The sequence below is a fragment of the Manacus vitellinus genome, unplaced genomic scaffold (assembly GCF_001715985.3).
Source record: "Manacus vitellinus isolate BGI_N305 unplaced genomic scaffold, ASM171598v3 scaffold_4_pilon, whole genome shotgun sequence".
Classification (NCBI taxonomy): domain Eukaryota; kingdom Metazoa; phylum Chordata; class Aves; order Passeriformes; family Pipridae; genus Manacus; species Manacus vitellinus.
The window spans coordinates 36977648-36990792 of record NW_021940604.1 but is presented as its reverse complement, the minus strand read 5'-3'; the positions used below and the strand labels follow the sequence as shown (position 1 = coordinate 36990792).

At 35.3% G+C, this 13145-nt stretch overlaps 1 protein-coding gene across 2 annotated transcripts in view; it reads right to left on the bottom strand.

The window, feature by feature from the left end:
* Window positions 1-13145, bottom strand: part of COL12A1 (collagen type XII alpha 1 chain) — a 94760-nt gene that overhangs the window by 34738 nt on the left and 46877 nt on the right. For both annotated transcript variants that reach the window (XM_018078093.2, XM_018078094.2), the window contains exons 32-45: window positions 12591-12730; window positions 11361-11490; window positions 10524-10666; window positions 9464-9593; window positions 8401-8543; window positions 6772-6901; window positions 6463-6582; window positions 5704-5850; window positions 4800-4916; window positions 4200-4346; window positions 3659-3733; window positions 2961-3100; window positions 1350-1473; window positions 1019-1162 (exon numbers count right to left, since the gene is read on the bottom strand). In XM_018078093.2, the coding sequence (XP_017933582.2) occupies window positions 1019-1162; window positions 1350-1473; window positions 2961-3100; window positions 3659-3733; window positions 4200-4346; window positions 4800-4916; window positions 5704-5850; window positions 6463-6582; window positions 6772-6901; window positions 8401-8543; window positions 9464-9593; window positions 10524-10666; window positions 11361-11490; window positions 12591-12730 (1830 nt within the window). The remainder of the gene's footprint in view (window positions 1-1018; window positions 1163-1349; window positions 1474-2960; window positions 3101-3658; window positions 3734-4199; window positions 4347-4799; window positions 4917-5703; window positions 5851-6462; window positions 6583-6771; window positions 6902-8400; window positions 8544-9463; window positions 9594-10523; window positions 10667-11360; window positions 11491-12590; window positions 12731-13145) is intronic.

Here is a 13145-nt window from a genome sequence, read left to right as displayed (position 1 = left end):
GTAGCCAATTGTGGTGAAGCTTTGGCTGAAACACTCTGTCCAGCTTTAAGCATGACATTTAAGATGTGTAGAAATCAAAGCAAGTAGAGAGGAGAGTAAAAGTGATAAGAGGTTTGAAAAACTTGATCAAAAGGAGGTTGAAGGAAATGGGTTTGTTTAGGCTAGAAAAGGGAATTCAGAAAGAGGAAATGACAACAGGTTTCAAATATGATGGCCTGTTACAATGGGCTGATGAACTGTTTCCTGGTTAACTAGGTAAATGAAGACAATAATTTCACTAGCCTGAAGAAAGACAGGTGAAAGGCAAGGCAAAGCTCTCCTACTACTAAGGTAGTTAAGCACTGAAGCAGATTGTCCAGGGAGACTGTAGAAATCATCTAGACAGAGCTAATCCCTTCAGATCACAAAGACAGAGAAAATGATCACTTGTGGTTTACATGCATGTAATTCCAATAAGGAAGTACATCTCTACATGGTTCATGCACTGCAATGCAAAATGCTGGGTGCAGGGACAGGAACAGATGATTTCACTCACATAAGCCACATTCAGCAAATCTAAAGAGGAAGCACAATGCTTTTCAGCTCAAAAGGCAGTAAGCAAGTCCATTCAGACCCAGCTCCATCAAAAGCAGTTACTTTAACTGGAGATCTACTGGTTTATACCAGGTAAAATGTAAATCTTAAAAAAAAACCAGGCCCATTAAATTGTAAACTCTAGAATGCAGTACACTTCCCAATGATCCCTGGGGTTCACACACAACGAAGAGAAAGAAGTAACTAAAAGCCACATCTTTGAAATGATATGCATGAGGAATTACTTTGGGAAGCCACATCCTCCCCCAGAAAGAAAGCTTTAGAAAGAAAAAGTCTGGTCAACAGCGTGCGAATTCTATTAATAGTTTTGAGTTTTTCACAAATGTTCAGCATACATTTCTGAGTCCATAAAAGATGAGTGAATGATGACCAGATAATTGAAACAATATGGAAATGAAATAGCCAGGTACTGTGAATTGCTTACCAGAGTGCTGAATGACCGTCGCTGCTTTCCTCACCTCATCCTGAGACCGACCATCTGTGACAACAACCAGTACCTTGGGAACACCTCGCCTCATGCCACTCTCCCAAGTCAAAACCTTTTCTTTGATAAATGTTAGGGCTTTGCCTGCAAAGTGTACAATAAACAAGGAATCATCCATATTATCCACAAGAGAAAAAATCTCTTACTTTTTAAGGGCAATAGCTAAACCACAACAGAAAAACCTAATTCTTCAGCCATGTAATATTAGGATAATGAGGTAGTTTCTGAAAACATTTTATCTTAAGGAAATATAATTACAGCCCAAAATTACCTGTCCTTGTGTTTCCTCCTCTGTACTGAATATTTTGAAGAGCTCCCAGGGCCTGGGCTTTGTCATCAAATGTATTCAGTTTAAATTCAGATTTTGCCTCATCACTGTATTGCACAAATGAAACCTGAAATGGAATATATCACAGTGTTCAGTCTTGTATCTCCACATTCAGACCAATTTTCTCCATTTAAATATTTATCGTGGTATATTAATAAGCATTAAATAACTGAAAAATCTTTTTCAAATACGTATGTCTATACACACATATATTCATGTACCCAGCACAGCAATATACACACAATCCTTTTGCTCTTTTTCTTTCTTTCTCTTTCTTTCCTTCTCTCTTTCTTTCTCTTTCTCTTCCTTTCTTTTTTCTTTCTTTCTCTTCCTTTCTTTTTTTTCTTTCTTTCTTTCTCTTTCTTTCTCTTTGTTTCTTTCTCTCATTCTTTCTCTCTTTTTCTTTCTCTTTCTTTCTCTCTCTTTTTTCTTTCTTTCTCTCTTTTTTCTTTCTCTTTCTTTCTCTTTCTTTCTCTCTTTTTTCTTTCTTTCTCTCTTTTTTCTTTCTCTTTCTTTTTCTTTCTTTATTTCTCTCTTTTTTCTTTCTCTTTCTTTTTCTTTCTTTCTTTCTCTCTTTTTTCTTTCTTTCTCTCTTTTTTCTTTCTTTCTCTCTTTTTTCTTTCTTTCTCTCTTTTTTCTTTCTCTTTCTTTCTCTTTCTTTTTTCTTTCTTTCTCTCTTTTCTCCTCTTTTTCTTTCTTTCTCTTTTGTCTTTCTTTTTCTTTCTCTTTCCTTTTTCTTTCTTTCTTTCTCTCTTTTTTCTTTCTCTTTCTTTTTCTTTCTTTCTCTTTCTTTCTCTTTCTTTCTTTTTCTTTCTCTTTTCTTTCTTTCTCTGTCTTTCTTTTTCTTTCTTTCTCTCTCTCTTTCTCTTTTTTTTCTTTCTTTCTTTCTTTCTCTCTTTCTCTTTCTTTCTCTGTCTCTCTTTTTCTTTCTTTCTCTCTCTCTTTCTCTTTCTTTCTTTCTCTTTCTTTCATTTTTTCTTTCTTTCTTTCTCTCTTTTCTCTTTCTTTCTCTGTCTTTCTTTTTCTTTCTTTCTCTCTCTCTTTCTCTTTCTTTCTTTCTTTCTCTCTCTCTCTCTTTCTTTCCTGGTCACCACAGAGAAGAGATCAGTGCCTGCCCCTCCTCTTCTCCTCACAAGGAACTTGTAACTGCAATGAGGTCTCCCCTCAGTCTCCTCTTCTTCAGGCTGGACAGACCAAGTGATCTCAGTCACTCCTCATACAGCTTCCCCTCAAGGCCTTTCACCATCTTTGTTGCCCTTCTTTGGATGTTCTCTAAGAGCTTTATATCTTTCTTATATTGCAGCACCCAAAACTTTTGTATTTTAGAATATTAACCTTTCAAGATAGAATGGATTTCCTTTGTATTTACAAAACAACCAATATATTTAATAAATAATAGACATGCACACCCATATACATGTGCTATACAACAATCTAATACAAAAAAAAAATTACACCATTCTGAAAGAAAGTAAAAATCAGATGTGACTGTAGTGATTCAGCTTCATATTCAATTTCCCTCCAAAATGTACCCAGTTGAAATAACAAACCTACCTGGATTCCAGCAGGATTAATCAAGTCAAAGGCTCCTACTGTATTAAAAACAAATTTCACTACTTTGTTGAAGTTATCATCACCAATACTCCAAGAAGCATCAGTCAAGAACACTATGTCTGCTTTGGCACCTCTGCATACTGAAAGATGAAGAAAAGGAAGTCTTAAAACAAATCAACCATATAATCATAAAATAAAGATCATTACTTCAAAATTTGAAAATTCAAGAATGATCAATATTCAGCAAATGTTTACTACCACACAGTCAACCTGGCAGATGACTAATGTTCAACTCAAAAACATTTATTAAAATATTTCAAAGAAAAGTTCAAGAAATGAGGAAGAGTTCAAGAATAAAATACGAATGTTTTCAATTACATTTTTTCTTTGAGCAGCCACTATAAAACATAAATTGTCAGCTGAGAGCAGCTAATCTCACAGACTTGCTGCAGAGCTATAGAATATAAATGATTTTTTTGCGCAAAACAGAAAAAAACTGCTGTTCTAAACAAGGAAATGTTGAAGTCTAGTAAAGCTCTAGAACAAAGGGATGGCATTAGGAAAGGTTTCAAACTTCATTTTCCTAAAATGGTGTACTAGTTTTGAATCTATTTAAAGTTATGAAAATTATGAACTAAATTATGAAGTAGTGCAGCAACTATATAAAAAATATTGAATGATTCTAGAAATAAACATACCATCCCGAGCTGGAGGGATTGTGGGAGGTGGAGGAGGTGTAGGTGGTGGAGTTGGTGCCTCTGTAGGTTTGAGGACTGAAATGAAATAATAATTTTTTTACTTCATATAAATTATTTCATTCAAGGAAAAAACTCTAGATTATATATTATATTATCCAACAGAAAGATTCTAATGTCTTCTGACTAATGTAAAAAAATTAAAATTGGTAAGGAAAACTTTCTTGTATTATCAGAAGAATGAGATTACAGCTAAAGTAAGAAGTAAAAGATTTCATTATAAAAGGAACACTTTTACATGAGCTCAGTAACACAGCATTCTGATAAAGCATCTATTTTTCAACCAAGTGCTAGGAAATACTTGGTTTGAAGAAGAGCATAGAAATTTTTCTTTACCCCATAAATTCCATTTGACATAACACTAAGAGGAAAGAAAATCACTTAAAGAGGTATTGAAAGCCATTTAGGAGCAGAACAAGTTCTACAGCTGAAACAAGACAAGTTCTACAGCCAAAACTTAAGGTTCACAGTATCTATTACCTACCTGTATGCTCCCTCATAGAGACTGGAGGACCCTCAAGGTTAGGAGTCTGAACAAAGACAGTGGCATTGTATTCTGTGTCTGGTGAGAGGCCAGTAAAACAGTGGCTCGTTTCTGATCCACGTACTGTGATTTCCTTTCCTCTGGAACCTGTTGAAAAAAGCCCAAGGGAGAGACAGTTAGAACTCACTACTCCCCTTTCAATATGTGTACAAGTAAGTGTAGAAATTAGAGACCTCTTGAGAGGAAGGTTGGAGCCAATGCTACAGCAGTCTTATTCTTGTCCCATAAAACCCTTTCTAGACCAAGACTGTGTGGTGATTATGAACCCTGGAGCATACTGGAGAGTGACACTGCAGTCTACATGTGAAAGTAGGTAACTAGTAGATTCCCACTAATGAAAGTTCACTTGACAATAGGCAGCACTCCACCTTCGCAGCTTTTTCACCACTAGAGGAAAACAGGTTACATTCAGATCTTTAAAGTTCAACCAGATGTATCATGGTTTATGGTGAGTGACTGCCACAAAGACAAAGAAGTGTTGCTGTCACTGACATGAGACAATTATGTTACCAGAAAATGCAAAAAATAAAATGCACTTACCATCAGCTGGGTTTAGCTTCAGCCTGTAGGAAGTTGCTGATCGATGAGGTGACCATCGGATACAGAAAGTATCCCAACCCACTTTGTAACTTGTTAGGTCAGTGACATTCAAATATACTGTGAAAAGAGAAAGAGATAAACTGTTCTCTGGAAAATAGCATGTAATGGATAAAGAACACCAAAATGAAAATCATATTACTAGTGCTGATCCAGAACTCGATTTTTAAAAATCCTCACAGAAAGAAAGGGCAGTTCCAGTTACAATCTCTTTATATTATGCCCTAGAGATCCCTGCCTAGCCACTTACAAAGGCCCAAAATCTGATACCCTTCCCGTATTGGGTAACAGCCCATTTTATGAGTTTTCACATGAAGTAAGTTGATTTCTTTACGAAATAAGAAACTTCCAAAAATCAAAATCTGGCAGTATGAAAAGAACGTACTAAGTCAACAAAACTCAGGATGATTGATTCATCTTAACTGAAGAAATTTTTAGAAGTTTGAGAGGCCATCATTACAATTATCTCATTTTGAAATGCTGATGTTTCAATCACTGGACATTCCTGTGAGGTAAAAGCAGAGAAGCAAAAAGACTAGACCTGCTTAACATGGTTAGATTCTGTAGTACCCTGGAGACTTAAAAACTGACTTCAACTATAGCTTAATAAAACTTTAGGAAGTAGACTAGAAAATTTTATATCATCAAATCATTACTTAAAAATGTATCTTCCTTACTGTTCCCAAGCTTAGCATTTTTAAGATCTACATCATGGACAGATGGTAAGTATTCCCCATGAGAGGATACTCAGGCTTTCTAACAATCAGCCTTAAAAATCTTCTCTTAATCAATGTTATCTCAGATCAGCTTATGTATCTAGCATGACCACAAAATTATTCTGACTTACATGTAGTGCCTTGATCTGTCAGAGGTATACTCATTCCAGAATCATACTGGGCATAAACATTCACATCATAAGTAGTACTAGGAGACAGATTATGCAAGGTGTAGGAAGTCACTTCTCCCACAAAAACCTCCATGGGCTCATTCGAACCTTGAATTGAAAGGAAGCATTAAGTACAAAGAGAGAGAAAGAATCATGATTACATGAGCTACAAAACCATCTCTTACATCAGTAAATGTTAGCCTCATTTTATCTAAAACAAAGCATACTGACTTCTTATATTTTAGCATATTAGAATGTTGCCAACAGAACATAAACACAGCTTTACAGACTATTATGCAATTTTTGTGTTTAACTTCTAGAAAGGTATGTATATTTCTTGACTGTCATATAAAACAAAGGTTCTGAAGGCCATAATATCTAAATACTTGTCCAGTACTCATCTCACACATACCAGTTCATACCCTTAGAAGGACAAGAGATATTAAAGAGATGAAAACCAAGTCAGGTCACTGTATCAAATTTTAACTATACAATTCAATCTCTGTAATTGAATGTATGAAACTGTGTTTGAGAGTTTGTGTTTCTTACAAAACACTGATAATAAGACTTGAGCTTTCAGGAAAATCAGTAAACAAAGGAAATAAATAGATCATTTAGCACAAAAATTTCATGATACATATGATTTCTACTCTGATCTGCCATTAGTTAGCTACTCACTGTTCTGAAATTGGTATACTTAGAATGAATAGGTTTTCTTACCCACAGGTTTGTATACAATTTTATAGCCAAGAACAGGGGATGGTGAAGGATCCCAGGAAACTCTGAATCGTGTATACCATTCATCAGTTATATACATATTTTGAGGAGGAAGCAGACCAACTAAAAAGAAAGAAAAGCACTCTAATTAGACTAGTGACTGTTTTTCAACCTCTAGAAATGCACGTTGTTACTCTACAAGGTAACAACCACATCAAAAACCTAATTAACAATGAAACCTTAATAATGTTGGAGTGCTCAAGGAATACATCTTAAATTTTAAAAAGCATACACAATATGAAAACTAGTTACCAGTTCTGCCATTTCCAGTCAGTTGTCCACCATCTCCATCTTCGTACACAGCAACAACAGTAATTTTGTATGGTGTATCTGACTGTAGTGGTTGTAGTATCACATTATTTCTTATCCCAGGAACTGTTGTCTAGAACACAAACAAAACAGAGGTAAACACACTCACAGTCTTGTAACTGATCAGTAATGACAGTTACTAGAACCCAAAATTTGTTTTGACATTTGGCACAATTTTTTTTATGTCCACTGTAAAAAAATTCATTCAGGATATATAAAGGGTTATAACCTATAAAAAATTATTAGTCTTTGTTATTTCAAATTATAAAACCCTGTGGTCAGCACAAAAAGATAAACCAAATTGACTCTTCAATTCCAACCCTCACATCAGACTGAGGTGCTGCAGTTCTTCACCAAGATTTCAGTACTGTTCCCTCATAGAAAGGAAGAAGTCATGATGATGTGTTTGGAGACATAAAAAAGACAGGGAAAAGCTCATAAAATGGGGGTGAAAGTCAAAGTTATTTCCACTAGTCCGCAGTTTCATCTCTACTTTTTCATTATCTTCATCTTTGGATATCACTTTCTTGGCAGAAACAAGTTAGTCTGAGAAGGAAGGTCTAAATATTTTGATATATAAAAACGTCCCTATTATGCATTCCTCAATCTCACCTTCCTGGTGCAGCCATGCACTATTGCTACCTTCTAATGAAAATGTAGGTATAATCCCAAAAGGAATATTGCTCCATAAAATACTGAAACTATGGAAAGTAACTTGAGGAATCTATCTCAAAAGCATGTCCCAGTCAGCATTTTCAGTTGTTTGAGATTTTCTGTTTTTATAAATTTTCAAGTGTTTTCTGCAAAGAAGATATGTGTTGATAAATATATGTGTCCTGACTAACAGGTCCAGTAGGGAATTTTCAAATAGGGAATTTTCAGCATGCACTATACAATAACATACAAGCAATAATAGCATTTAAATAGCATTCTAGACATGTTACATTTTGGCTGGTGGTAGTCAGTAGGAATTCTGTCACTGACTTCTATGGGATCTGAGTTTAGCTTTGCTATAAACACTCTGTGAATTTTATAAGTTTCAGACTGTAACTTGCGCTATCATTAAGCTGCAGGAAATGAAACACAAATGCTTAAAATTCATACCTAAACTTACAACAGCAAGTTAGATGCTGAATCAAAGTTACCGTTGTTTTCTTATTAGACTTTGCCAACTCTCTTCAATTTATAAAATGCTGACTTATGTTTGTTTTGTATCTTAGCACACTGATTTCATAATGAACAGAGTGTGAAGTAATAGATGGCTATTCATTGTATTGCATTTAAATTAAATGCCAGGAAGGAGGTTCTGCTCAGAATCTTCTGATTAATGCATGACTCACATATTTAAGAATATTTTACACACAAAGTTGATCATTAAACCATATATGTTCTGCAACTTCATGAATAAAAACCCATTTCATACAAACCATGGCTTCTCAGCACTGATAATGAACAAAGAAGCCATACAGCCTGCAAAATGTACTACATGTAGAACAAGTGTCTTTGTTTTTCCGTAGCCTAAAGAATCAACTGAGAACATCTCAGTGTTTACTAAGGAATTACAGAACTTACATATTCATCGATAGGGTCTCCCACAGTGGGTGAATAAATGATTCTGTATTGCTGAACTGGCCCATCAGCATGATCCCACTGTACAGAAAGGCTGTTTGTAGTCTCATCGAACACTCTCACATTCCTCGGACCACTGCGAGGCACTAAAGAATGAACATACAGAAGGTTGTATGGAGCATGATGCTTCCAGTTCAGTGTCACCCTCATCAATTCAAAAGTTGCCCTGAAGCCAAAGCCTAGGGCCCTTCCTGAAATCTTGAATAAATATACACAGGTAGATTAAGTCAATGAGAATACAGCAGTGCCTGAAGGTCTTAAATGGAAATAGGGCCTAACTGGAGGAACTGGAGCAGTATGGAGGGGAGAGAACATCAAGGGGATGTGCAAAGTGAGCATCTACATACATTCTGCTTCTCAGACTCCTGTAGACAAGTATAACTACAGTGTGTCACATCTGCAAGTTTTAGATGAACATGGGGATTTAACAGAGAAAGCATAGAAGTGGCAAAAAAGAGGTGACCTATTATTGCCATTGACAGTTTCTATACATGTTATTTCTAGAACGAATTTTAAAGCTAAATGTAAGCCAACCAAAATCCCACAAGCTAAATTGTAACAAAGAGGTTTTGGTGTTTAAGTATCTCCAGCAAAAAACCAAACATCTGGGCAGACTGACACATACATTACCATGTCAGACACAGAACACAAAGCACTTTTTTTTTATTGATAACTAATTCTACCCATTTAACGTGTTGGGTTTTTTTCAAAAGACAAATTGTTATTTATCTGTAATTTTTAAGAACAGCCTTTAAACTCCTAAACATTCAAATTAAGCTTATTTCACAAGTGAAAATTACATTGGGGATTATACATGTACCACAACTGACAGACAACAAGTTCCCTCCCATGGAGGTCTATAATTGCTTCAGTCATAATTTAGATGCATTAATCTCAGAGTTGGACTAAATGGCTTATATTATTTGTGACTGTAACCAATTTCATAAATTCTTCACATACCAATTTTGACATATATTTCACAACACAAGTACTGACTGCCTCTTACATGTTCTTCCCTGTGCTTGGCTTGGATTTCCCTCTCCGTCTGCATAAAGAGCTATAACATTTATTGAGTAAGCAGTGTCAGGAGTCAAGCGCTCCAGAATCACATCACGAGTGCTGCCCGGTACCACAATCTAAAATAGAAACAAAAGGAACCTGTATAAATAGAGCTTGAGTTTATATCATGTCTTTTTAGAAAACAATCTGAATGAAATATAGAAAAATTGGGAACATGACCATGCTGCACACATCCAAGAAAAGTAATACAAATTTAAAATAACCAAATAATATTGAAAAAAATTCAATAGAGGGTGGGAAAAAAAAAAGGACAAATACATAAGGAGCTCTCATTCTGCAAATAGAGTTTGTATTTCTTAAATGTTACATGAAAATAGTTCAAAAAAAAAAGAAAAACATGTAGGAAGGAAAAATAAAATGTAAAGTCTGTCACAGCCTATTAACATATAAAGGATATTAAAAATTCTCAACTTTCCTTACATAAAAACATATTAATCTGTACATGTACAATATAGGTGTACATTTTTGTGTACATTCACAGTCAAAGCTTCAAAACTGCACTTATTTCTACACATCCAAGAAGTCTTCACATCTGAAGGGTAAATTTTTACCCATATCCAGACTTCACTGCTCACCAAGACCTACTTAAACACCAATGATTTAGGGTAAGGAAATGGTTTAGTAGTAAAATCACATAAACTTGGCATCTGGTTTCATAATTAAACATTTCCTAAGAAATATTTGTTATTTCCTTCTCTCTTACAAGAAAAAAAAAGGTTTTAATTTAGTCATCTTTACCTGCAATATGATACTCAATTTTCAATATGCAGTTTTAAATAGGAGAGTCTTATTTCTTATGTCTCTCATTTTACCAACTTAAGCCTTTATTTACAATGGACTGAACTCCTATAGACACTGTTTTCAGCAGAGACACTCCTGGGCAGATAGTTGGCCTGAGTTTATTATTTTATTTTTTTTACACTCATTGAAGGAAGCAATATTCTCCACACACTTTTGATAAATAGTATAAAAACTAAATTACTTACAGATTCTGATGGCCTTGGGCCAGTCAGTGGAGCGTAATTAATTCTATATTGCTGTACTGGACCTGGAGCAGGTTCCCAACGGACATTCATGCTGTTTGGTGTGGGATTGTAAACGTGAACATTTCTTGGTGTTCCTCTCTCCACTAGACCAAGGATAATTTAAATTGAGTTTTACAAAGTTGCTTATGTAAGTTATATTTCTACTTGAATTTACAAGAGAGCTCAAAGGAAAATAAAAAACACATCAGCCCAAGATAAACACATTACTTTTGTTAGCTCCTATAAATTTAAGAATCTCAGTGATTAGTCTTCTCAAACCTCCATGCTAGGCAGTTAAGTACATGTTTATACTGCAAATTGAAAGTATGATCATAACACTTTGTTATCCTGTTGTTGATCAGACACATATGAAAAGTAGACACAAACTACACATTTCAGCTCATGTTGACATTAGGAGCTTAAACTTCCTGGGAAATTTTAAGTACATGGTATAGACATTGGTATGGATCAAAACCAATATTTGGTGTTTGTTCACCGGTATTGCTACTGGCACTACAATTGAAATTTTACTATTCTGTGAGGTAAACTGTAAATTCGCTTCACAACTTAGGAGCTGAGCTTGCCTGAGATAAATGGACTGAAAGCCTCCACACGAATAAGCAAAGAAAACGAAGTTACAGAGCTGAAACCATAACCAAGATGGTAAACAGTTTTTGCATTTGTGTTTTAGCTTTGGGGAAAATAAACTTCCACTTTTGATGTAAAATCAGTTTCTAATGATCTGAGCCACTCACACAAAAAATCATAACATTTCCTGAAAAGGGCTATTTTACTTACAAGTTCTTCCAGTGTCAGAGACACGTCCACCATCCCCCTCTGGGAAAACTGGAACCACAGTTACAGTGTAAGGTGTGTTGGGTTCGAGAGTCCTTAGGATGACATAGTTTGTGTTTCCTGGTACTGTGGTCTACAAATTTAAAAACAAAGGTAGAGGCATGACACTTACATAAATATGTAAAAAAAGTGTAAGCTTTTTTGTTTCTCACTCCTCTACCACATTTCATTTCCAGACTGGATGTGATAACTACAGAAGGTGAAGCTTAAAATAACAGAGTTCATGGTATCTACTGGAATTACTTTTCAAAAAGGTTCTGTCTCAGACTTAAGAAAAATTATTAAGTTCTATCCTCCATTATACAATCCCTTACAGCTATCTTCACTTTGGGTCCAGATCCTGTTCTGCTGATAGTACTAGCAGAATCTGCAGTGATCTCTTTAATGACTACTATTTAGCATCTCAGAGGCACTAAGAGGTCACTTTCTAATTAAAAAAAAAAAAAAAAAAAAAAAGAAAACTTTAAATAATATCACAACATGCTAGTGACGAGAAGTAATGAGCAGGTCATGTTAGAAAATAAAACTCCACTGCATTTAAGCATATTTGTCATCAGTAGCACTCTAGATGCTATTGAAACAGTGGCAATTCATGTACCTCTCATTTCATGGGCACATTAAATTGCACAGATGTAGAAAAATAAACACAATTGGGAAATAATAATATTTCACAGTCTGGAGTAGGGTTCCTATTTTCATTATTTTTTTAGCTCTTTAGCAGTTAAGTAATTTCAGGAAATTAGAATGTGGATTTTTCTGCTTTCACAAATATCATTGCAGCTGACTGTCTACAGTTACATAACTTCTTAGCAGTAAAAATAGGCGGAAATAAGTTCTGCTAACTTTAGCACCTTTTGCACACCCTGAAGTCAGTTTTACATTCATACCCACTGCCCTAAGAATAAACAAACAAAAAATTGTGTGCGGCATTAAATCCCTGTGCTAAGAACTAATTTCTAATGGTCTACTATATAAAATCAAACATCTGTAATACATATGGGAGTGACTGAACTTCAAGGAGGTGCTGTGCGTTTTCTCCAGGGTAGTCATGAACAGAAAAAAAGCCAGTGCATCGGCAAGCAAGATCTGCTTCACTCAGTAGCACTTCTCTGACCAGCACCATGAGCTGTACTTTATCTGAGGCAGTTAGAGAGATCCACATGAAGAATTTACCATTTCTTCTGCACCTCCAGCTGTAGGTCCATAAAACACTTTATACTGGCGAGGACTTCCTTCTGCATGATCCCATCGAACATTCAGAGTACTGGTGGTTGGGTCATAAACTAGCAAGTTCTTCACAGTAGTGAGAGGTTCTGAAACAGATCAATGAGCTGTCAGAAACATGGAACCATATTCTCTCACCTGTGCTGTCAGATCATGACTGTGTAAAGTTTCCTTAGGAAATTTAAAAACCAAGAGGTTTAGTAGTTCGTGTTAAATGTTATTTGTCTTCATTAATCAGAACACATCAGCCTCATCAACCAGCATAGGTAATGCTAAATGCAGTAAAAGAAATTTATTTCTGGACACTATTTTAGAATTATGCAATGAGGCCACTAGGATTTTTTTCTTCATTCCTCATCAAACACATTGCTGTGTCTGACTTTCCATTGCAACCTCATTATTACATTATGTACAAGTGGATTAATAAATTTATATTTGAACAATTAATTAAATATAGTGAAATGGTTTTTATGCCTGGGGTGTCTTTGATAGAAAATCACCCAG